Source organism: Urocampus carinirostris, chromosome 4 (genome assembly GCF_059441175.1).
Source record: "Urocampus carinirostris isolate Australia breed hairy pipefish chromosome 4, RoL_Ucar_1.0, whole genome shotgun sequence".
NCBI lineage: Eukaryota > Metazoa > Chordata > Actinopteri > Syngnathiformes > Syngnathidae > Urocampus > Urocampus carinirostris.
The window spans coordinates 12,407,740-12,434,367 of NC_142352.1; the positions used below are offsets into that span (position 1 = coordinate 12,407,740).

A 26,628-nucleotide genomic window follows, 5' to 3' on the forward strand; every position below is an offset into this window, starting at 1 on the left:
GAGAGCTGTAGACAGAGTCTGCTAAGAAGTTGTCATGAACCGGAACGAAATCTCGGATCCAATAGCGTTAGTTTCAAAAGTGCTTTTATTTGAAAGAGTTGTTGGAGCTGGCTTGGGACGCCGCCTCTTCGGGCAAAATGGCAGCTCCAAGCCGGGTGGACAGAAAGTACAGCTGAGCGGGTAAGTCGATGCCCGGGACGGTAGAGTAGGTCGCAAAACGTGGAACGGAAACAGGTCAAAAACGGAAGGCAGGCATGAATCAGGCAAGAGGAGTCGTGGGTACCTTGTAGTCTGGAGAAACACTCAGGGATACAAACTCTGGACGCAGACCGCTTAAGTGGAGAACGTCAGCCAATCAGGAAGTGCGCCCCAGCGCGCCAAACGATTGCCCCAGGTGACTTCACTTAGGCAATCACGACAAGAAGTATCCTAATTGCGGCACAATGTGTTACTTTTCTTCAACATTTCCCCGCTGTTTCTGCCAATAACGCAATATTACTCTAAAGGGACATTGGGAATCTTGTTCATTCATGTGCTTGAACAAATAGATGACGAGGCATTTGGGTATTAGTTATTTACGGCGCTATGCTTCATAAAAAATTTTTTCTTTGTTTTTTAGCAAGAAAAAAGTCTGTGCTCTGGAAAACCATGCTAATACCTGCGGGGAGGAATAAAGTATCTATCTATCTAACTATCTATCTGCATTCCTCTTCTTTATCGCTGATGAGATCTCAAAGAATCTGTAGCGTGTCCCTTCTAGGATTTGAAAGGGTGGGCTGATCACTCATCAATCACTTCGGGTCAACTCTTGTTTACTCGGGCAGACAATTTATAACACTCTACTTGACAGGCATTTCTTTGCAAGCCACACTGAAAGGTCGGAGTTGTCACAAAGATGTAATGTCAAGATTAAGACAGGGTTAGTTTCATTGAATTGAAGAGTCTTTATAATCATTGATATCAACGTTGTGAAACATTGTATGTAACGAAATTAGACAAAGCTCACTCGGGGCACGGATCCTTTAACCACTAGGGTCTTAGAGGCACCATTTTGTGTGTGTTTTGGGTATCCATCCATCTCTATGTCATTTTTTGGGTGGAATTGTGTTTGCTCCCCCACATGAAACAGATAACACTGGTAGCAGGAGAAGCCTCCTGATGTGTCTCAGTCAAAGCACCTTCATCTGGGGTAAGGCTTGGGTACAGCTTGGTCCTGAGACTCTACCATGAGTCCTGATAGACAACAGCAGCAGCAACAACAAAAATTCCCATAAAGTCGCAAAAGATATATATTTTCACAGTTTGGCGTACTTGTTTAGGGTGGTGATGACCCTGGGGGAAAAATACGGTCTCTGAACCTGTTAGTCCTTGTTTTAAGGGACCTGTAAGCCAACCTTAAGGTATCAGGTCAATGTCCTACCAACGATCTTCTGTGCTGTGAATAATCTCTGTATGTTTTTCCCGTCTCCTGCCGTGATCCCAGCATACCAGAGATGCCGTATGACAGAATACTTTGTAGAAGGACACCAGCAGCTTCTGTTCCAGGTTGTTCCTCCTGAGCACCCTCAGAAAGTGGACTCACTGCTTCTTATCCAAAGAACAATCAGAAAATCTCAAATGACACTATGTGAGGAATGAATTGAAGATCCAGCTTCGAATCAAATGCGCAAAGAACAAAGATTTCTACTGCAATCAAAAGCAGCATGAATGAAGAATGTGGGTTCCCAGAAGTCTGTTGTTGCAAAGTGGGCCTCCATAAACATATACATAGGTCATGTTAATCATCTACTCTATGCAGGAAACCATGACGAGCAATAACACTCTCATGTGGCATGATGGATGAGGCCTCTGCTCGTGCATCGGCCCACTCAGCACTCGCCACCAAAGGGAGCAAATCACCCGGTCACCGCCGATGCCTTAACACCCAAGCTAATACAACTAATGGAGTCATCTATAGTGTATGACTGGCTTGATGCTCTTTGAATAGATTTGCTTCTTTATGTTTCATATCCATTTGCACTTTTGTGTGTAGCTGGAAATTTAACCTTTCGATTAGCTAAAATTGTCTCCCACGCGAAAATGGACAAGGGGGTAGGATTTAGTCAATTTTCTAGCTTAACCTTGATTGCTACCCGACAGTACAGTCTGTTTTTTTTTCTCTTGACAAATCATCTCAGGTCTCAGGCCACTGGGTGTTCGAGGCTTGACTTCACTGTGATTGCCGGCTCAGGGTTGGATACGCTCGCCAATAGAAGGAGGAAACAACCTCCTGCTTGATTGATAATACACAATTGCAACTCTTGACTGCTCCCGGGAAACCATGATTTCCACTGAGGCCACCTACCACTTTACATCTGCACTTTTAGGGGCATTTGAGGACATGCTTTTTGATAATATCCATGTACATGTTATATTTCTTCTGTCTTTGGGGCAACAATTGACTGTGCATAAGGTTGTAAGGGTTATTGTTCTATATTCGTTATCAATTATCCATTATCTATTGTCGGTCAATTCTTAATTCACTACAAAGCCACGGGCCGAGACACTTGTTCTCAGCCAAGAGGCAGAGTCAAGGTCCTAGCCACAGAGCCATGCAGCGATCAGTGCCAAAGCACCGTTCCCGGAGGTACTGCAATACCGGGCCGATGCGTGGAGTGGACAGAGCAAGCTCTTATTCCATCTCCGAATTGCAAAAATGCTACCTCATAGGCTACGATACTGCCACTGCACCAACACAAGTCGACACTCACACCACGCATGTAAATTCAGAACTACAGGTGCCATGTAATTTCCTCAATTAATTCAGATGGCACGAAAGGTTGCCCTGCTTAAACTAGCACATGTTAAGGCATGTCTTAAGTTTGTATATGACCATTTGGATGATGCAGATGAGTCATGGGACAATGTTTTGTGGTCAGACGAGACCAAAATATAACTTTTGGCCATAATTCTGCTAAGCTTGTTTGGAGGAAGAAGGATGAAGAGTATAATCTGAAGAATACCATCGCTACTGTGAAGCATTGGGGTGGTAGCATTATGCTTTGGGATGTTTTTCTGCATATGTAACAGGATGAGTGCACTGCATTAAAGAGAGGATGACTGGGGTCATGTGTTGTGAGATTTCGGCGAACAACCTCCTTCCCTCAGTCAGAGCATTGAAGATGGGTCGTGGCTGGGTCTTCCAATACGACAACGACCCGAAGCACACAACCAAGAAAACCAAGGAGTGGCTCCTTGAGAAGCATATGAGATATTGTACAGCAAAACCTAAGGGTATATTAATATTTAAATGGAACAAAATGAAACTATTTTCAGAGTTCAATGCGAATGAGCAAAAATACTGTAGAAAATATAAAAAGAAGACTGTGAGAGTTTTTGTGCGTTCCAAAGCATGTATCGAGAAACTGAACAAACAGATCCCCCCATGTAAACACACAATTCCATGCTTGATTGAATTGCTCACTATTTGACCGGCATGTTTGACTGTTTCTACAAATGCCCAGTTGAGCTTGGAGATTGTCCAGGGCCAAAATATTCTCATATTTATTTCCCGGTTGTATTGGCAGTGTGGTATCTCGTCTAACTCATTAAGATTAAGCTCCACTGTGCAACGCCGGCTTTCTGTGGTGATGATGTGTCAAACGGCGTCACGGTTATCTGTACTGTATGATTGTGTCCAGTTGTTCAGGGGCTTCAGTCAGTTTGGGTGCTGTCACTAAAACGCAAAGTTAGTCGTGCATAGTCAACACAGATTGCAAACAATACAAAAAAACACCTGTTTTTGTGGTGGTAACACAACCAGAATGTCAATGTTTTCTTTGACAATATCACAGTGATGGGCCATCAGGGCCCGCAAGGCTTTCATTGCTGGCTTAAAAACATCGAAAACAGGATGTCAGCTAGGCTCAGAAATTTACCAGGAGGTAAAAAGACTTCTGAAGGTCGTGAGACGTAACATACAGTAAGTGTTTAAGGAAGCTGTTGGTTTAGCCAATCAGATTCCTAGTTGGCCTCTGAGCGACCGCTAGCGTGCATTGTGAAATGTCACCGGTTTCTCCTATTGGCTTGCGGGCCGTAATCCAACAAAGTGATGGCGCCAACAGCGATTGAACTTGAAGACTGAGAAGCACGAGGAAATATATTGTTGGTTTAACTGTGGGGCAGAACGGCGGCGCAGTGGTTAGCACGTGTGCGGCACAGTTCTGAGGTCATGAGATCGAACCACCTGTGTGGAGTTTGCACGTTCTCCCTGTGCTTGCGTGGGTTTTCTCCGGACGCTCCGGTTTCCTCCAACTTTCCAAAAACATGCATGTCAGGTTAAGTGGCCGGTCCAAATTGTCCCTAGGTGTGAATGGGCGAGTGAGTTGTCTGTCTAAGTGTGCCCTGCGACTGGCTGGAAACCAGTTCAGGGTGTCCCCTGCCCACTGCCTGAAGATAGCTGGGATGGGCTCCAGCACCCCTGCGACCCTACTGAGGGTAAGCGGCCCAGATAATGGATAAAGGATGGAAGGTTTAACTGTGAGATATTGGACAACTCTGAAGGGAGCAGGTCTTTCGCAACCAGGAAAATGTTTTGTCCGCCAGTTTCAGCCTAGAGGTAAGATAATAATTCCGAGCCAAAGCTTGCGTTGAGCCAAAAATGTCAATCATCACATTCTGGTCCATCCGTCATTGGTCTTTCTCAGTTTTTACCGTCTATTTTAACTTAGATTTTGTTACAAAAGGCACTTTCATTACCCAGTTTTCGAGCGGACCGCGAGAACTGGGCGCACGGTAGGGGCCGGGGTCGGCCCATATCACCTCTCCTTCACCTGAGTCCTCACTAATAAAATAAGAAATTAAACTTCCATAGCTGGTTAATACACGAACAGGGTTACTTTCAATCACTTTTGGATAACTCCAATACCAAATATGCTAATAAAAGACAAAATAAACTAAATATGAATGAAATTATGACTCACAACACGTGGTAAGCTTTCTCTCCTGGCTTTGATCTCTTTGATCTCCGGCAAAACAAACATAAAATGCGACAGAAACAAAATGAAAATAAATCCTAACAGCTTGCCAACATCATTTTTGCCGTTCCATGTATTACGTTACTCCCCAAGCCTGCACATAATTTAGTCATTTTATTCATATTTCGTTTCTTTTGTCGTTTATTAGCGTATTTGGTATTGGAGTAATCCAAAAGTAATTGAAAGTAATCCAGTTAAAGTAACCCTACCCAACCCTGCGGACGACACATTACTACTTACGACTTAAACTGAAGGCCTGGTTGTAAAATGCACAGCCCGGCAATCTAATGAATGAGATAAAAGCTGCAAAACTGTAGTTCCTATTGTCTCTTATGCAATGAGTTGAAGACGGATAAACTGCCACTGTTTCCATAATCACATTTTAACCACATCCATCTATGGAATTTGCAGATATCAACTAAAATAGTTCCTGACATTTCGATTAATTTTGGTCGTGATAGTAGGCAGGGTGAGAGAAGATTCCATTAGCCAAGGCTGTACTAGTGGAATCCATTCTCCTCTTTATTTGTACTTCTAATATGACCTGCCAGCGGCAATATACTGCAACTATTTGAATACCAGAAATATTGTCAATTTTGTTATTATCATACATCCCTCATTTACATATGGCTGGATTTGGACAAATTGGATGGATTCCAAACCCATGAAAAGAAAACCATGACATTTGGTAATCTCATCTCTCATCTCATCTCATCTCATTAGCCGTACCGCTTATCCTCATTAGGGTTGCGGGGGGGCTGGAGCCCATCCCAGTCATCTCCGGGCAGTGGGCAGGGGACACCCTGAACTGGTTGCCAGCCAATCGCAGGGCACACAGGGACAGACAACTCACTCGCTCATTCACACCTAGGGACAATTTGGACCGGCCAATTCACCTGAAATGCATGTCTTTGGAATGTGGGAGGAAACCGGAGTGCCCGGAGGAAACCCACGCAAGCACGGGGAGAACATACAAACTCCGCACAGGAAGTCTGGAGCTGGATTTGAACCCACGACAGGTTCCCATGACATGAACTGTGCCGCACAAGCGCTAACCACTGCTCCGCCGTGCTGCCCCACATTTGGTAATAGGTAACCATAATAGGCAGCACTATTTCATGTATATGCACTGGTATTTATATTTAAGTGAGATTAAACAGTAAGCTGAATCCTGCTTCACGCCAGAAATGTCAGGACCAGAACGGAAACAGGACCCACTCGCGTAACGTTACTCACAGTTTTATTGGAAAGAAGGGAAAGAATTGCACACACGATCCGGAGATCGCTGGTCGCAGGTTGCTCAGACGCAGAAGTGGTATTTCAGTGGCGAGCGATGGTGGTGTCGAGAACGGAAAAAACAGGTCAGTAGCCAGGATAGAAGAGCAAAAACGTGATCAGGGATCGGAAACAAGTCGAAAGCCAGTAGAGGACATCAAAACGTGTCATTATTCGGGGCGGGAGAACAGATGTGGTCAAGATCAAACAGATCGTAGCGGGAGACAAACAAGAGCAAAATCACGGGATAGGTGAAAAATGGCTTGCCATGTAAAAACAGAGATTCGCAGACGGAGCGACAAAAGGGGACTGACAGGATAGAGTTTAACTACTGACAGGGAGCCAATCTGCCACAAAGGCGGGGCCAATTGGGCGCCATGGCAACCGTGACTGAGGCTGGCGTCACACGGGCGGGGCCAATTGGGCGCCATGGCAACCGTGACAAGAAATTCCATTAATTTAACAAAATAAAGGATTTAAATGTTAAGCAACAAAAATGTGAACTATTATACAAAGATGCGTTTAATGGTATTTGCATCTATTTGACATAAGCTAGAGGGAGCTATCTTGCTGCTACGGGTACCCCTGTAAACCCCCCAAAAATCTTGCGAAAAGCTGGGCAAAACGAAGTAAAATGCTGTGTTTTGGTCACTTTGAGTGTCCGTAATTACCGTATTTACTAAGGCACATTGGATTATAAGGCGCACTCCCATAAAATAGACTTTTGTCATATATTTTCCATACATAAGGCGCACCAGACTATAAGGCGCTACAGTAGGAACATCAACAAAACAGATAGGTCAGTGAAACTTCATGTTCATTGAAGGACGTCAGACTGTTGAGAAGCAAATATATGTCTTAGAACACGTACAGATGTCAGTCACTGAAATACACCATGCCACGAATCATTGGAAAGCTTAAACTCTTGGAATTTAAGATATACTAACCAGTTCAAAATATACTCTTCACAGAATCATCATGATCAGTCTGAAACAAGATACCAAGCAGTGAGTCTTGCATCCATCACATTCGAAGACAATAAACACCCATGTTCTCCTTACATTTGTTAATGAAGTGCATCCAACCATGTAAAATATTTACATACTCCGAAACACGCGATAATGCCGACAAATAAAAGAAAAAATCAGCTGAGAAGCATCTCTGCATCGATGGCCGTTGCTTGTTGCTAGCTGTCTGTTTAGCCTCATAATTCCCACTTACAAATCTCAGGCTTTGTTTTACCTCGCTTAAGCCTACACGAGCCTGTAAATGCTAAAAAGGACCCGCCTCCTCTACCTACGAATAACTTTAGCCAATGGTGACCGACTCAAATGATGATTGACACATTGGTTGGGAAATTAAAAGCTGGTACTGATGCCACCCTACCTACGAACATTCGAGTTACGAACAACGGTAGATACGAACATTTTCTTCAGGATGTCGAAAAATATCCGGACAATCGGCGTGTGGCGCTGTGAGAGGTCACATAGGATGCATCCCAAAGAAGAAATCTGCTTCCTCTTACTAGTTTGTGTGGAAACATACTGTACTGTATCTCCAGAGAGCTAATAAGTGACATTTTTATTGTTTAATATTGTGCATCCATTCAATATGGTTGGTGTGAAGCGTAAAGAAGAGGCATGCTGTTTCTGTTGTAATGAAAGTGGAATAAGAAAGCTTGATGCGGTTGAGAATATGCTTGGATTGCTTTTTTTCGGGCACTTTCAACCACAGAGGAGGAAGTTGCCTAACTCTTGAAGCCCATCTTCCAAAAGTACTTTAAACTTCACTTCATTTATCTTTGTAGAGCAGATCATTTTATCAAATATTTCTTTTTCAGTACAAAAGAATACAGGTCACTTATACAAGCTATATCAACCTTAAACATACCGTCACTACAAAATATAGCACTGAAGCAACTTACGAAAAAAATCAACTTACGAACGATTGTCCGGAACCTCGTTCGTAAGTAGGGGAGCGTCTGTATACATATCCCAGCATGCACCGTGCACTAATTCTTCCACGGAGGAAAATTGAGTCCGCGGCTATAGTTGTGAGACCTGTTGTGACTGAATATTCATCCATATATCAGTCGCACTGTTTTATAAGGCGCATGGTCAGCTTTTGAAAATATTGAAGGATTTTAGGTGCGCCATATAGTGTGGAAAATACGGTACTTTTATTCATTGTTCTTTTTTTTTTGCACCCGTTTTCGGTTGCATGACACTCTACAGCACAGGTGTCGAACAGGCGGCCCGCGGGCCGGATCAGGCCCGCTAAGGGATTGAATCTGGCCCGCGAGACAACACTCAGAGAAGCGCAAGAGAAAAACAAGCTGCAGGTTGAAATATGTCAACTTGATGTTGCCAAAGCCAGGTGCCTCTCACAAAGACATTGTACTTGTATTTATTTCTCTCTCGCTCTCTTTTTTCCACCATTTTTCTCCCACTCTCTGTCTCTGTCTCTTTCACTTTCTGTGTCTCTCTTTTTCTCTTCCTTTGTGGCTCCTTGTCTCTTTCTCTCTCTATCTTTTTAACTTCTTTTGCTCTAACTTCCTTATTTCCTTTTCTCTCTTTTCTCTTTCTCTCTTCCTACCCTTCGCGCTTTCTTTTCTCTTTTCTCCCCTTCTGTCTTTCTATTTCTCTTTGGATTTCTTTCTTCCTCTCCCTTTCTTTTACCCCTCTCTCACGACTTTTTATCTCTTTTGTTTCTCACGCTCTCTCCCTCCCTCTCTTTTTTCTTTCTCTATCCCGCCCCCTCTCCTTTTCCCTCCCTCTTTCTCTTATTTCTTTATCTCTCCTTTTCTTTCTCTTTAATCTACTAGTCCGGCCCCCGACAGAATGTTTGTTCTATGGTGTGGCCCCCGAGGTAAAATGAGTTTGACACCCCTGCTCTACAGCAACATCTAGTGGTCAAATGGCATACACTGTCCCTTTAAAACTGTCTGCATACTTCAAAACCCAGACACTGCACTTATAACCATGGGTATAACAGTTCTGTGTGTCATGGCAGCAATATGAGCGTGAACAATTTCAGGTGAGCCATGAAATCATGCAAAACAGAAAACACGGGGGGACCAGAGGGGATAATTAGCGATTTGTTTATAGCCCAAAACAACAGGAACAGCAACAACACAACTGTGAAGACTCCACGAGCAAGGAAATACTGTTGGGCCATGACAGTTTTACCTTTGCATTTTTTTCCAGACCCATGTGAAGATGTTTGGATGATAATCAGCACCTTCCAATATGAGGGGATGGTCCTCAGCAGGGTTGGGTAGGGTTACTTTAACTGGATTACTTTTGGATTACTCCAATACCAAATATGCTAATAAAAGACAAAAGAAACTAAATATGAATAAAATGACTAAATTTTGTGCAGGCTTGGGGAGGAACGGAATACATGGAACGGCAAAAATGATGTTGGCAAGCTGTTTGGATTTATTTTCATTTTGTTTCTGTCGCATTTTATGGTAGTTTTGCCGGAGATCAAAGAGATCAAAGCCAGGAGAGAAAGCTTACCACGTGTTGTGAGTCATCATTGTATTCATATTTAGTTTCTTTTGTCTTTTATTAGCATATTTGGTATTGGAGTAATCCAAAAGTCATTGTGTCAAGAGACGTGGTGGCGTGGAAGGTGACCGGACCAGAACGGAGGCAGGAGGCATGAAGGGAGAACTCAAATGCGTTGACGATCCATAGGTTTTATTTAATAAAATAAAAGTCGCCCAATACTCCGAGGCAAAACAGAACAATACAGAGTTCCTCCGGCACGAACTCAACGGGACATGGCATAACAGACTAAAACAGGACAAGGCATAACAGACTAAACAGGACAAGGCATAACAGACCGGGATTGTGAAGAATGAGTAGTAATGAACCCGCAACCGCAGAGCCCACAATGCAGCCTTAAATCAGACACACAATTAGTGGAAACTGCTTCAGCTGTTGCCCAGAGGGCGGGGCAGACTGGTCACCAAGGCGACCGTGACAGAGCCCCCCTCTTAAGGGACAGCTCCCGAGGTCCCAAAAAAGAAAAAATTACAACCTCACGCCCCGGAATGGTTCGACGCTCACGATTGGGGCAACCCCGCTCCCTCCTCCGAACACGCAGGAACGGGGAGAGACAGGCGCCATCTGCGTCGGGCGGATCGGAATCGGCGCTCGGCAGGGGGGGGTCCGGCGGGCAAGCTGGACAGGGGATAACAGACAGGCAGAACTGACGAGAACAGGACAGGCAAAATCAGAGCAGAATCAGAACAGGTAAACAGGACAGGCAAAATCAGAACAGGCAAAATCAGAACGGGTAAACAGGACAGGCCTCTACAGAAGAGTCGCACTCAGGTCAGGCCGATGCAGAAGAGTCGCACTCAGGTCAGGCCGATGCAGAAGAGTCGCACTCAGGTCAGGCCGATGCAGAAGAGTCGCACTCAGGGGGTTATCAGATTCAGAAGAGTCAGACTCAGGGGGGATCAGATTCAGAAGAGTCAGACTCAGGGGGGAACAGATTCAGAAGAGTCAGACTCAGGGGGGAACAGATTCAGAAGAGTCAGACTCAGGGGGGAACAGATTCAGAAGAGTCAGACTCAAGGGGGGATCAGATTCAGAAGAGTCAGACTCAAGGGGGGATCAGATTCAGAAGAGTCAGACTCGAGGGGGGATCAGATTCAGAAGAGTCAGACTCAAGGGGGGATCAGATTCAGAAGAGTCAGACTCAAGGGGGGATCAGATTCAGAACAGACAAGACAGGACAGGAAAGACTGAACAAAATCAGTACAGGGAGACTCAATGCAGGCATGGGAGTCGAACAGGCAGGCATGGGAGTCGAACAGGCAGGCATGGGAGTCGAACAGGCAGGCTTGGGAGTCGAACTGGCAGGCTTGGGAGTCGAACAGGCAGGCTTGGGAGTCGAACAGGCAGGCTTGGGAGTCGAACAGGCAGGCTTGGGAGTCGAACAGGCAGGCTTGGGAGTCGAACAGGCAGGCTTGGGAGTCGGAGTCGGACTTGCACGCAGGGGAGAGGGAATAGCAGGCAATCGGCACGGGAGTCGGGCAGGCAGGCGTCAATTCTTCCTGGGACCCCATTCGAGGCACAGCAAGGGCCACGACGGGCGGGGCCGTGGTTCGAACGGGCAGGGAAGGCCAACTCAGTAGGCGCCTGCCAAACTGCGCACTCCAGCTCTCCCAAAGTCGCGCTGGGATCGTTCGCTGAGTTCAATTGTTGGCGGGTTCATTCTGTCAAGAGACGTGGTGGCGTGGAAGGTGACCGGACCAGAACGGAGGCAGGAGGCATGAAGGGAGAACTCAAATGCGTTGACGATCCATAGGTTTTATTTAATAAAATAAAAGTCGCCCAATACTCCGAGGCAAAACAGAACAATACAGAGTTCCTCCGGCACGAACTCAACGGGACATGGCATAACAGACTAAAACAGGACAAGGCATAACAGACTAAACAGGACAAGGCATAACAGACCGGGATTGTGAAGAATGAGTAGTAATGAACCCGCAACCGCAGAGCCCACAATGCAGCCTTAAATCAGACACACAATTAGTGGAAACTGCTTCAGCTGTTGCCCAGAGGGCGGGGCAGACTGGTCACCAAGGCGACCGTGACACATTGAAAGTAATCCAGTTAAAGTAACCCTACCCAACCCTGGTCCTCAGTCAGAAAAAGGCAGAGCACTCTCTCGGGGTCTTGCTTTAAGTGGGCACGTTCGAGTATCTTGTTCGTGAGAGGTGGAAAATGGAGTGGGGCATTGACAAATTGGATTACAATCTGCAGAGATGTGCACTGCTGATGGCTGTCATGGTGAAGAAAAAGCTAAGCCAAACACGTGATGTCCTGGGGGGGGTCTCCATTCCCACCCAAAGGGCACAGGTTTTTGCTCACTTTTGGATGGATCCAAGAAGATCAGATGGTTAAAATGTGAGTATGTGGCGAATAGTAAGGGCTATTGAATACGTATAGAATAGCCTGTGTGCTTTCCCACCAAATTTGTATAATCATCATTTTTGGGCAACATTATATCTCATCTATCTAAATGTAATCCATCTAAACTACTTTATAAATCCCAATTTGTGTGTGTGTGTTTGTATGTGATTTATAGGCTCCAAAATGGTTAAACTAATTTTTATAAAAATGCACAAAGTTGTACTTTGGCCCTCTGCGGGTGTTTTTAGCTAGGTTTTGTGTCAAGGCACCCCCAATAAATACCAACAAAATTGATAAACAACTGCTTCCGTGTACAAGTGGCTCAGAGCTGCATGTCAAGTCAAGTCATGTTTATTTGTCTAGCCCTTGATCAAAAGGAGTCTTAAAGTGCTGCACAGACCACAGATTATTGCAAACTACAGACAATTTTTACACCATTCCCTGATCTAAAACCTACATGAGGGCAAGGAAACTATGTGAATGTGTGTCAGGACCAGAATGGAAACAGGACCCAATTGCGTTCTCACAAGTTTTATTGAAGGAAAAAAGGAGGGCTGCACCCACGATCCAGTGTTCGCTGGACGCGGGAAGCAAGTCGCTCTTGTACTCAGATTGTGATCCGAACACGGAAGTGGATCTTCCGTAGCGAGCGATGGCGGTGTCAGGGACGGAAAAACGGTTCGGTAGCCGGGACTGGGAGAGCAAGGTGTGGTTAGGGTCGGAAACGAGTCGTAAGCCAGAACGGGAGAGTAGACGTAGTCGAGGACGAAAAGAGTCGTAAGCCAGGAAGGGAGAGCAGACGAGGTCAGGAGCAAAACAGGTCGTAGCCGGAGACAGACAGGAGCAAAAAAGGTACAGGTGGGAGTCAGGGTCGAAAAAGGCTTGCCTAGTATAAACTGAGGTTCGCAGACGGACTGACCACAGGGGACAGACAGGACTGGGTTCAAATACTGACAGGGAGCCAATCAGAACCCGCGGCAGTTGGCGCCAAATGAGCGGGCAAAGGTGAGTCACATCAGTAATCATGACAATGTGGTTGGCTCCCAAATGAATAACGGCACAATGCCATTTTTAACATTCACATGTTCTCAAAACCTGTGCGAATTTTGAGCTCCCAAGTGTTAACTTTTCAATGCACTCTCTTTTGAATTTAAAAAAACGAAAATGTACTTAATATGTATGGGCATGCCAAGAGGGTTAAAGCAGCTTTAGGTTGCTGGAGGCCCCAAAACTGTCAAAGTTACAGACTTTCTATGTATTAAATCTCAACTTGTCATGTGAATATGCCCATTGCAAATTTTTTGTAGCCATGAGAGATGTTCCAGCACATTTTGCTGGTGATCAGTTTAGGCTAGTATGTTAACGAGGCTAATTATATGTTTTAGGTTAATGTGAGGTGTTGATATTTGTAGTTGAATCACTCACTACAGTAACAGTTGTATGTTGTGTTTGAATTTTGAATGCTAAAAAAAGTTAATACAATGGTTTGTGAAGCCCCGACAACCTTGTGTCATAATTGCACTAATTGGAACACCTGTGGCAGCTTGATTGGCGCCAACAGCCCGGACAAGCTGATTGGTGGCCACACCCTTCTTAAGCCCCCGACTTCAGTTCAAACTTTGTCAGATCGTTGCGAGCTGTTGTGTTTTCACTCAGTGAGCGTTTCCGTCCGACTCCGTCCTTGTTGAATCTGTTTTCTGCCTGATCCCCGTTTTCGACCCATTTCTGAACCTGACTACGCCTGTTCTGCCTGCCGCCTGCCTACGATCACTATTACGAACTCGACATCGTCTCTTATCTTCAGCCCTGGTCAAACGACGTGGCATTCCCGCCTGCCTTCTTCCGACACGGAAGTGTCACCCCCGCCTTGCTCGATCCCGCTCTCCGCCAGTCCTCGAATCCAGCAATAAAGCAAGCCTAACTCTCACTCTTTTTTAATAAAATCTGAGAAACGCATGCAATTGAGTCCTGTGTCCGTTCCGGTCTGTGACACCTTGCCCAAGTAGGATGCGCCACAACGCCGAGACCAACAACGCCTGCCCAATATGCATGTCAAGTCGAGTCAAATTATGTTTTTTTGTATAGCCCGTAATCACAAAAAGTCTCAAAGGGCTGTACAGACTACAGACCATTATTACACCAATACAATTCAGATGAATAACAAGAGGGTTCAGCAAATAAGCAAAAATAAATACAACTTAGACGTTCTCCAATTTAGGGTATCCCATCTCCATGGGTATGTACTAAAAGCTTGATTAAAATGTAGTACTCCACAGTCAAGACCAAAGGAATAATCCAATTCCTACCGCAACCTTGAGGTGGAGCTCTATGAAGATTCAGATCATTGTCGGATTCCTGGTCTGGGTAGATCGCCATGTGTTTGTTTCATATTCTGATGCTATTTTATGATTTATTGAAAACAATATCATAATGTACACCCCATTATAAGTAAATTGAGAAGGACTATTATTTTTTTCTTTGGCTTGTATTTGATTTAATACAAACCAAATTACAACACCATACAAATATGCTCCGTATCAGTGTTTTCCTTTATATCTAACAGTGCCTCAAATGTATTCATATTCTCGATTGGAGCCATTGTTTTGAGTCTAATGGGCTTCTTTGAAACTGCCAGCAGCATGCTTCTGTAACAGACACTAACAAGGGCCTAAGTTGGTGAGGAAACCAAAGGATGGGGAAAAGGGCATTGATGATGATGGAGAGCTGTAATACCTTGCGGATAAACACTACACGAATTGGCCCAAACAACCCCTGGAGCTTCAGATTTCTTGCTGACCCGTGATTAGAGTGTGCTACTCGACAGATCTCCAGACACGGAAATAGAAGGACAATCGGGACGGAACAAGAAAGGTGCTGGTGCTGCCCCTCCATGTAACCTCTGTCTGTTTTAGGATATAAAAACATTCATGAACCTACCAGTACAGACCAGTGTTCCCTCTAAGCTGCGCACTGCTCGCACATTCTCAGTGCACAAGAAAATCTAGCCAGCGCACAAAAATCAGGGCTCAAAATTACTAATTAAGAAGCGACTTAAGTCAAAGTTACAGTGCATAAAGGTAAAAATACACGGGTTCCCCTGACGTTGTGTCCTAAATGCGGTATTTTGAAGTCAATGTCGAACGAAGTTGAAAAGTTAGTAGAGTTTGTCGAGAACCGGCTTCTACGGCTCGGCTCACTAAAAGGAACCGGCTCTTTCGGGTCCTAAACGGCTCTTCAGGTTGTTTTTGCTTCTTTAATCCAAACATGACCAAATATTATGTAAAACTATTCACAAAATGACAAAATGAAGAAGGGGGGAATAGAACAAAAACGAAAATAATACCAAAATGAAAAAGTAGTGAACAGCTGGGAAAAAAAGAAACAAAAGGAAGAGAAAAAAAGAAGGACAAATTTAGAATAAAGCCAGAAAAAAAGAAAAGAAAGAAACGTAGGAAAAAAGTAAATGGAGAACAAAAAGAAAAAAGTAACAGCTCGGAAAAAATAAACACAATGAGAATTCTTTTAAAGCAATTTAAAAAAAAGTAGAAAAAAAAACACGGAAAAAAGCAGAAAAAGTTTGTGTTGCATTCAAATAATTTCCAATTGTATCAAGTGAATCTTGTTGCCAACATTGTACTTCCACTAAAAAATGTGATTAAGTACAAGTCTGTATCGTGCAACCGACTAAATAAGCCCCCAAAATGTTAATATTATGCGACAAAATATATCAGGAAATAAAAAGAAATGGATATCTTGTGAAAGAATTGCAAGAACAAACGACGTTTGTAGGCCGTTCAACCTTTGCAATAGTACATGAGTCAATTCATTCAAAAGAGAAAAATAATTCTGCATTGCCGGAAACTCAGCAAAATGTAACTTGATGTCAAGTTTTGGACATGTTTGATAATGACTGAGTTGCCACACTTGGGATTATGGTTGCTCACTGTTGTTTTAAGCGTTGCTCACTGACTTTGTGTGAACGCTTAGACCCGTGGAAAATTAGAGGGAATATTGGTACAGAGTAATATTAGCCTTTGGTCTGTGGCTGACTCTGAGTAAAACAGTATACTAAAAGTACAAAAACTGTTTATTTTTTAAATTAAAAACGATTTTCATAGTTAGAAATCCTGCAGGTATTTACACAAAAAGACACTTCACATACTACGCTCAAAAATGATGTCTGCGATTTAAAAAGATTCTACTTGCTGATGCCATATTTTGCTTGTGTGGCGCGTGTAAGTACGGTGGAACCTCGGTGCTCGACCATAATCCGTTCCAGAACCCTGTTCGAAAACGGATTTGTTCGATCACCGAAATCGTTTTTCCCATTAAAAATAATGTAAATCGTTTTAATCCGTTCCATTGTCTGCCATCCTGCTGCTACGGGTAGCCCCAAAAACATTCAGAAAGGCAGGCCAGAAAAATAGAAGAAAATTGGTGCAGTTTTGTCTCTGTAGTTTGTATTCTTCCATGTGCTTAGTAGCACTCGTTTTCCAACGCACTACATCAAATATTACATAGTTTACCTTTAAGGTGATTATTCTTTTAGATCGCTGTAAATGTTAGTTATTTGGTCCAGTTGCTCAGGGGTTTTTCTTAGACTTCGTAGTAGTTGGACCAATTTCGTAACAAACATTGGGGCTACCGTTTTTTCAATAGTAGCTGCTTCACTAAAGCTTTGGGAGAAAGGTTTGTGGAGTCAATTCGTCCGAGACTTATTGATCCAGGTTGATAATTTGAAAAATAGAGGTTGGTTTAATGACGCAAGCCAAACAGATTAAAGTAATGTCAATTAATAGGTTTTGTCTTAAGACATGGATGGGCAATTTGTGGAAGGTACCTCAGGTAGTTTCATCACAGGAGTCGTTCCCTCAGCCAAATGAATATCAATTATGGCATGACCTCATTCAGTCTTTTATGACACACAGCCACCTCAGCGAGTCCTTAGGTCCGCTCAACGACTTTCTAATTAGCTTCCACATACCTCTTCTCTGGTGTGGTTTCGTTCTCTTGGCTGGCTGGCGCTTCTTGTAGGTCAGGGAGGTTAGCGAAGTCATCTTGCTCAGCCAGTCCAATTGCCAGAGACAGAACAACCATCTTTCCTTCACTGGACACAGACGACACACAAAAAAAACCAAACCAGTTCAGTGTACACACATAGAAAGACATCTCATCTCATCTCATCAGCTACACCGCTTATCCTCAGTAGGGTCGCGGGGGTGCTGGAGCCCATCCCAGCAATCATCGGGCAGTGGGCAGGGGACACCCTGAACTGGTTGCCAGCCAATCGCAGAGCACACAGGGACAGACAACACGCTAGCTCATTCACACCTAGGGACAATTTCGACCGGCCAATCCACCTGAAATGCATGTCTTTGGAATGTGGGAGGAAACCGGAGTGCCCGGAGGAAACCCACGCAAGCACGGGGAGAACATACAAACTCCGCACAGGAAGTCTGGAGCTGGATTTGAACCCACGCAGGAGGTTCCCAAGACATGAACTGTGCCGCACATGCGCTAACCACTGCGCCGCCGTGCTGCCTCATAGAAAGACATCTTTCAAATAAATGATTGATTTTGTATTTGGGACATGATCAGGAGGACACGAAACCAAACTCACATATTCATTTGAAAATTATTTCAAAACAGGTTTCCTATTATACATAAGCTTTCTCCATCAACATCTTTGATTAGCTTAAAGCAGGTGTGTCCAAAGTCCAGCCCGGGAGCCAGTTATGGCCAGTGAACCACTTTTTACTGGCCCGAAACCTCTGTCGTAAAATTAATAATATGTGACCCGCCAGTAATGTTGACCGCAGTGTAAAAATACATTTGGAAAAAAATAAATTCACCATTTCACCAGATGATAGCAGTAGCCCTTTGGATACCATGTATTGGCTTTCAGTTAAAATTTTTAGCCCACCCCATTTTCGACAACTCAACTGTAAATAAAAAAAGGAAAGATGATTGTGCGGGCCGTGTCACAGACCAGAAACGGACACAGGACTCAATAGTGCACGTTTCTCGGTTTTTATTTGAAAAGAGGGAGAGTAAGGCTTGCTTGTTTGATCCGGGGACTGACAATCGGCAATCATGACAGGCCACTCTTTCAAGGATAAGTGGAAATTCGTCTGCCTAATTTGCCATGATACTGTAGCTGTTTCCAAAGAATACAATATAAAGATGGACTGCCAGATGAAACTGGATAAACTGGAAACGAACGCTTCGAAAAGTTGACTGGAAGCTGTTTTAACGACATAGTAGCGCTTTTTTTACGAGACCCTGCGAGTTATGTATAGCCAGTCGCAGGTCATATACATAATAAATATATTATTTTTCTTGTTAACATCATGATTATTGAATGATAGAACCGGGGAGGGTTCTCAGTTAGTTTATTTTGACAATAAAGACAGCACAAAATTTAGGCACTAAAATGATTTTCGAAAAATAAATAACTCATACGAAAAAATACATAGAAAAAGTCGATAGTCAAACCCATAAAAAATTCTCCACAGTATTACAGAAATATATATATACTGCATAACAATGTCAGCAAAACATCTAAAATATCTTCCATTGAAAACAAGGTCAGTAAAAAGCTCTGTTGCCATGGTGACAACATATAAACAGGTTTTTGTTCAGGAACAGTAACATGTTTACATTTTTGATTGCAGCTCATTGCTCTTTGCAGGGTGAGCTTCTGTCACGTGTTTATGTAAAATTATGGTGCTGCCACAGTAGCAGACCACTTCACACACAGATAACATTTTTCATTGTCCTTTTCTGTACTGTAGTTAAAAAAGTCCACACAGCACTGCACTTCCTGTTTGCCTCTGCCATTTTTAGCTTTTGGCTGTCTAAAATTATCGTTTCCCTCTCTTCTGTCTGGCAGGCTGGATGCAGCAGGCCAGCCGGTGTCCAGGTAAGGAGAGGGACAAGTCAAGTAGTCATAAAAGTGTTTGTTACTCACTTAATTAGGCATAGATAGAAGAGAGTTACAGAAAGTGCTGGCTGAAAGAAAGAGTGGGCTACCAACAACACAGCGCTTTGAAAATTTTTGTGAGCGAAGTATCGATCTAAGTGCAAATACAATACGTAGAATAATTCAATTTGAGCTGCTTTATATTATTAAGAGCTTTGGGTCACCTTCAAAAGCAAAATCCTCTCTGAAAACACAGAATTCCGGAACATTCTTGCTCAATAATTCCTTTCTTGGAAGAGTTGTGTTTTTGTAGACTAGGTGTCTTAATTCTCATGGAAAACAATCTTCATCTAAATTACTATTACTATCATTTTTTTAAATAAGGCAACACCATATTGTCTAAAATAAGATTATATTGATGCCTTTAGTTTTTTTTTGAAAAGGCAGGATATTTCTCCTTTTATTGAAGGTCTGTTTTCTTTTACATAATTGTGACATTATTCAAGGAGCAAGGTTGATGATATCGATAATTGGACTGATCTGCCCATGCCTACTGCCCAGGGTTGGGTAGGGTTACTTTAACTGGATTACTTTCAATTACTTTTGGATTACTCCAATACCAAATATGCTAATAAAAGACAAAAGACACTAAAGATGAATAAAATGACTAAATTTTGTGCAGTTTTGGGGAGTAACGGAATGCACGGAACGGCAAAAATGATGTTGGCAAGCTGTTTGGATTTATTTTCATTTTGTTTCTGTCGCATTTTATGTTAGTTTTGCCCGAGATCAAAGAGATCAAAGCCAGGAGAGAAAGCTTACCACGTGTTGTGAGTCATCATTTTATTCATACTTGGTTTATTTTGTCTTTATTAGCATATTTGGTATTAGAGTTATCCAAAAGTAATTGAAAGTAATCCAGTTAAAGTAACCAACCCTACCCAACCCTGCTACTGCCCACTACCTGAAGACGGCCGGTATGGGCTCCAGCACCCCCGCTACCCTAGTCGTGGACTGATCAAATCAACGCATCTTTGTGTAGTGCAACCTGAAACGAGTGCTACAAAGCACAAAGAACACTACAAAATATATGGAGACCTATCGCGAAAGAACCTCACCATGAGTTCAACTTTTGTAACCAGCCATATACATAATACAGACGCTGCCCTACTTACGAACGATTGTTCGTAAGTTGAATTTGTTCGTAAGTTGCTTCAGTGCTAAATTTTGTACGGAATGTATGTTTGTTTATATAAGTATGTTTAAGGCTTGTATAAGTAAGCTGTCTTGTTTTGTACTAAAAAAATGAACTTTCAATGAAATAATATGCTCTATAAGGATAACTTACTTTTGGAAGATGAGCTTCAAGAGTTAGGCGACTTCCTCCTCCGTGGTAGAAAGTGGTCGAAAAAAAGCGATCCATCCATTTTCTCAACCGCATCGAGCTTCCTTATTCCACTTTAATTTCAAAATAAACGGATCGCCTCTTCTTTACACCACCCATATTGGATGGATGCACGAGATATTAAACATTAAAAATGTCAAAATTCTTAGCGCGCTGGTGACACAGTATAGTATGTTTACACACGAACTAGGAAGAGGAAGCGGATTTCTTCTTCTGAGTACTAGGCGAACTCTCACAGCACCACACGCCCGTAGCAATGGAACGAAGCACAATACAAAATTTAACTCACAGCAATGTCCGGATATTTTCCGACATCCCCAAAAAATGTTCGTATCTTCCGTTTTTCGTAACGCGAATGTTCGTAAGTAGGGAGCATCTGTACTAACATCGTTTTTTATTGTTTTGTTTGTTTGTTTTTTTTTTTATACATTTTACGAAGATTATGGATTTATGTACATTCGAAAAATACACACATTATATTAAATTGATCAATAAAAATGAAGTTTGGTTGTCACGTCTGGCCATGGCGCCCAGTTGGTCCCAGCTGGGTGGTGCCGGATTCTGGCGTGGTTGCCTCGGCGCCCAATTGGCCCCACCCATGGACACCGACTGAGGCACATTGACTGATTGCGTTTGGAGTACTAAACGCGTTCCTTCTATCTGTTCTTTGCCGGCGCGTTTGTTAAACTTTGTGAACCTTCTGTGAGATTTCTGTAAGTTCTGTTTGACTCTGAGAAATGCCTAGTCTGTAAATTTGCCAGCGTTTGATCCTGTTCTGTTTTTGGTCTCATCCGTTTGTTTTTAGACATTCTTTTCTTTTGAGTGGATTTCTAATTCACTCCTGCGACCATCGATTCCCGGATCGATTGTGCGCCAACCTCTTCTTTCCCCAATAAATTGTGAGTCCGCGAATGGGTCCTTATTTCCTGTTTCCCGCTCCGCAACGTGACGCTGGTATGGAATAATGATTGAGAAAATATTTTTTTTCAGGTTTTCATTTTGATTGTGGTATTTCTGGAAGGTCAGTTTTAATTGATAACATAGTGTCACTTTGATATTCACAGGAGGGTTTCATTGTTATTGGTTAAAATAGCAGGTCCGTTCTTTGACTTTTATATTGGCTCAGTAGATTTAAGGACAAAACTAATATCCTGTATTTTTCTTTAGGGGAATCAAAGTTCGTCATCAATATTTATGTCGACAATATATTGTGGGGGAGTAAGGGGAGAGGGGTGTTTGGCGATTGTGCAAGGACTCCCAGCCAGAATTATGGCAGAGGTTTTTCTTTGTCATACTGAATTGAAAAAACAAAATAAATTGTAAGATTTTGAGAAAAGTCATGTAAGTGTTGGGGACAAAATACTTCAGGGTTACCGTGGATCTTAGAAAACTCTTAAAATACATTGAATTTACTATTGTAAAAAAAGGCCTTAATTGGCATTAAATTGTCTTGAAACCAATCTTGAACATTTTAAAAATATGAAGACATTTTTAAGATTTATATTTGTCTGAACTAAAAATATTTAAAACATTTATCAATTGTGGGCAGCACGGCGGCGCAGTGGTTAGCGCATGTGCGGCACAGTTCATGTCATGGGAACCTCCTGCGTCGGTTCAAATCGAGCTCCAGACTTCCTGTGCGGAGTTTGTATGTTCTCCCCGTGCTTGCGTGGGTTTCCTCCCACATTCCAAAAACATGCATTTCAGGTGAATTGGCCGGTACAAATTGTCCCTAGGTGTGAATGAGCGAGTGAGTTGTCTGTCCCCGTGTGCCCTGCGATTGGCTGGCAACCAGTCCAGGGTGTCCCCTGCCCACTGCCCGACCCTACTGAGGATAAGCGATGCAGCTAATGAGATGAGATGAGATGAGATTTATCAATTGTCTTTTTTAATAATTCACAGATTTACTTCTTTATAGATCATATAAACCTTAAACATACATTGCATACAAAACATAGCACTGAAGCAACTTATCAACAAATTCAACTTTCGTTAGTGAGTGGGGCAGCGTCTGTAAATGCAGGAGCAACCCTGATACTTTCTATTTCCAAGGTTTTCTTTTGTTCACGGTAGTAAAAAGCAGAATCAGCCAAGGATAAATTGCATGGATTTTTCTTCAGCCACACATTTCCCAACACATCTTTAACCTTGCAACGTTTTCGTGTAAGAAACAGGAAAGTCATTTCGAGTTGTTTGGGTTGTTGAATTAATGGGGAGTATTTTGTATTAGTGTCACTAAAAATAAAACTATAGGATATTTGTTTTGCTGTAGCAGGGTTGGGTAGGGTTACTTTAACTTGATTACTTTCAATTCCTTTTGGATTACTCCAATACCAAATATGCAAATAAAAGACAACAGCAACTAAATATGAATAAAATTATGACTCACAACACGTAGTAAGCTTTCTCTCCTGGCTTTGATCTCTTTGATCTCCGGCAAAACTAACATAAAATGCGACAGAAATAAAATGAAAATAAATCCAAACAGCTTGCCAACATCATTTTTGCAGTTCCATGTATTCCGTTACTCCCCAAGCCTGCACAAAATCTAGTACTTTTATTCATATTTAGTTTCTTTTAAAGTGGCTCATAGCTCTCAAAAATATAAATCAGCTGAAAAATGAATTATTTTACATATTGCATTTGCACTGAATATTATCGTTCGGTAATTTTGTATTAGTGGTGTAGAGAGACGACTCGCTACTCTACGCTTCGTTTATTGCTAATTCACTGCTTCATGGATTTTGAATCCAAATGAGTTGTATTTATTGTCGTTGATATCAACATAGCGTGCATTGTGTTCTGTAGAAGACAGCACAAGGTTGGTGTGACTGTGCGTGACCGTGATAGGCTGGTTTATGTTGTCAGCCACACAGCGAGGCGGGCGCACAGTCAATCCATCCAACCCTCTCACCATAACTCCCCAAAACAAACCTCGGAGCACGGCTAAAGCTAAAGCTAGTATTTCAGCTACTCGTTACATTGAATAGAAATGTAATTTAATTGGAGCCTGAGGAAAGTCAGAAGAGCACAAACAAATTATGATCACCAGCGGTGCTTTGTAGATTGTTATCGGATTCGGGAAGTGACTGAAGGGGCGTCCGGGGCTATGGTCTGGCCTAATGCTACGGCTAAGCTAATAACTCCCTCAAGCCACCCTTGCTAAGTCTGTATCCAACCAACGGTAGGGACGAATGTATTTTAATACTCACAGAGACCCGGCTCAACTTGAAGATACCCGATGCTAGCGTGCAGCTGGCCAGCAACTCTCTAAATTGCTTTCTTGCACTGAATGGAGAAACCCTCTAATTCTGTTGTACTTTGTATCATGACAATATAGGCTATTCATTCAATGGCAATTCTGTGTTTTTTGTTTTTATTTGTAGATATATAGTTGTTATTTTGTAACAGTCGTAAAGTGGTACAGTCGGGCGGCATTAGCTTAGGAGGTAGAGCGCTTGTCTTGGGATCAAGAGGTCGATTCCGTGTTATATGCCGAAGTGTCGTTGGGCAAGACACTGAAACCCTAATGCCCTCGATAGGCCGGTAGTTGCCTTGCATGGCTGACGCTGCTATCGGTATGTGAGTGTGTGTGAATGGGTAAATGTGAATCACATTGTAAAGTGCTTTGGGAGGTCTTCATTGACTTGAAAAGCGCTATATAAATGCAGACCATTTACATTACCGTGTACACTCTTAGTTGGTAATGTCCCTACTGAACTGTTTTTGTGTTTTTTTGCACCAATTTCCATTTTACCATCTTTTTAGCACACTTTGGATTTCCTCCTTAACATGAGACTTTTTGTTGGTGATATATTGACAGCCAGAAAACACATTAGCCCTTGAAAGCCTGCGGCCCACTGAGGAGCTGTAAACAGTAGCAGCACGGGCCTTTCAATAAGGGGAATGGATCCGTACAGATGACCAGAAACGATACGTGCACATCAGCCGTAGGGTGCAGAAATCATTCCCATGACAGCCGTTCTATTGATTTGAAACGAAACAGTGAGGTTTAAAGATGCGTGTGGCAGAGGTGGAGTCACTTGGTTGTGCGGCCACCTCTGGTTATTTATGCCCCCCTGACTGCAACGGTACTTCGCTAATCTACTGTGTGTCCCCACCTCAGGCTCTACAACTGATGTGTTTTGGATTCATGAGTTTCTGGGACAAAAGGGACATGCCACCTCCCTATACACTGTATATGCGGCCGGCGATGATTCACATAAGTGAAGAGGTCAGTGGCCTCAAGACACCGCTGACAGAAGATGTGCAGGGTTTACGGGAGCCACAGGCATGTTTATGTGTGCGTCTATTCATGGTTAGTGGAGGAGGGGGCATTTATGTGGAGCTGCTTTGTGCGGCATATCCTCTTCAGTGTTGGGACTAACACATAACAAAGGAACGCGTTCCTGGAACGCAATTACTTTTCTTTATAGTAAATCAAATGTAGTAACTCTCCTTTCATTAATACATTGTGCTAATGACCTTATCTTTGCTACCGTAAATTACGGACTGCATACCCCATCTGATTAAAAGCTCCATGCTCAAATGTAAAAACAAAATTCAATTTAGTCTTTGTACAAGCCGCATCAGATTTTAATTCGCCAAGGGAATTTCACCTCGATGCCTTTGTCTGCTTTGCCCTTGCACACTTGAAGCTCTACTTCAGGTTGTTTACAAGACATGTTTTCGGATCGTGGGACTGTTCAAGTCGGAGACTATTGGAGTGATTATGATAATTAGCACATATTTACAACTATGTCAAAAGAAAACAGGAATCAGGGCTGCGTCGCGTAAAATGTGACCCCTTTTTTTCTAGTGGACAGCGCTAGGGCAACCATTCTGTGGAAAATTGTGCCTGATTGCAAAACAGCCGCGGTTTTTCTGCTGTCGTCATTTGTGGCTGTTGCGGTATTGGACAGAAATGAATTCTCTTGTCATCACTCCTCGAGAATTAAAGGAAACTACTGACCTGACAATGACTCCAAGGATACGGACAGACAACAGAAGACGTTTTGTGTCATGATTGCTGATTGAGGGCCCCTGTGACTGCCCAATTGGCGCCAACAGCCCTGAGAGCTGATTGGCTAAGAGATTCCTCTTAAACACCCGGCTTTCAAGAGGACGCCGTCAGATCGTTGCGACCCTATGCTCCCAGCTAGGCAAGCTTATTCCGTCCGGCATTTTTCCTCTGCCTAATACCCGTTGCCGACCTGTTTCTGGACTCGATTTTGCCCTGTTCTGCCATTCCGACATCCGTTTTTCCCTGCTACCTGCCTGACACCTGTTGCCGACCTCGTTTCCGAACTCAATACCGCCCTTGCTCTCCCGTCCCGGCTAACGACTAGTACTCCTGCAAATCTACGATCATCCTCGATCGACACGGAAGTGCCACTTCCGCGTTTCCAGCCACCTGCTACCTGTGTCCGTCGATCCTTGGATCGTGGAAGCAAGACCTGCTCTCGTGACATTTTGATAGAACTCAGATTTTTTTTGTAACAAACTATGTTTTTCAGTAACGCAACCAACTGATACTATGGATTTAATCAGAGAAGTTGGATAAATACCCATAGAAGAGAAAGAATTTCATGATTTTTGACATCAGGAGTGTCTTAGCAGCACTTACAAGAAGGATTTGACGTCCAGCCCCCTGTTGCGGATCTGTTCCATCATGTGATCCCAGCTGCCTGGATTTGACCTTGAGCGGCCGGCCCCGCCACCTCTGTACCTGGAGGCCCCAGCCGTACTACCCCGGACCCCTCGCGGGCCCCCACGGTGTCCCCCAGCGCCTGGTCCTGTGTGCAGTTGGCCCAGGCTTTGCGAGGTGACTGGGGGGTCGTTAGGACCCGGAGGGGGCTGGTGGGTGAGGGGCTGTTGGAGACTCTGTTGACGGACCAGGGGCCGGGGGCGTGCCACCGCCGAGGATGGGATGTGCTCCAGTGTGGAGGTAGTTGAAAGGGAGGCGTCGCCAAAGCTGAGCAGAGAAACAAGATACAAACGATCATTAGAAACAAGGTCTGGGGAAATGATGACGGGATTGAGAATAAAGCTGTGGATTAAAGCGGATGAATAAAAAGT

The 26,628-nt window shown here is 43.4% G+C and overlaps 1 protein-coding gene and 1 pseudogene across 2 annotated transcripts in view; both read right to left on the reverse strand.

Annotated features, from left to right (window-relative positions):
• The window catches only part of syt7b (synaptotagmin VIIb), a 173,410-nt gene that overhangs the window by 45,529 nt on the left and 101,253 nt on the right, over window positions 1-26,628 (reverse strand). For both annotated transcript variants that reach the window (XM_088333670.1, XM_088333669.1), the window contains 2 exons: window positions 26,177-26,524; window positions 17,208-17,330 (listed from right to left, as the gene is read on the reverse strand). In XM_088333670.1, coding sequence (XP_088189796.1) covers window positions 17,208-17,330; window positions 26,177-26,524 — 471 coding nt within the window. The remainder of the gene's footprint in view (window positions 1-17,207; window positions 17,331-26,176; window positions 26,525-26,628) is intronic.
• On the reverse strand, window positions 2,612-2,697 carry LOC148366852 (U2 spliceosomal RNA; annotated as a pseudogene).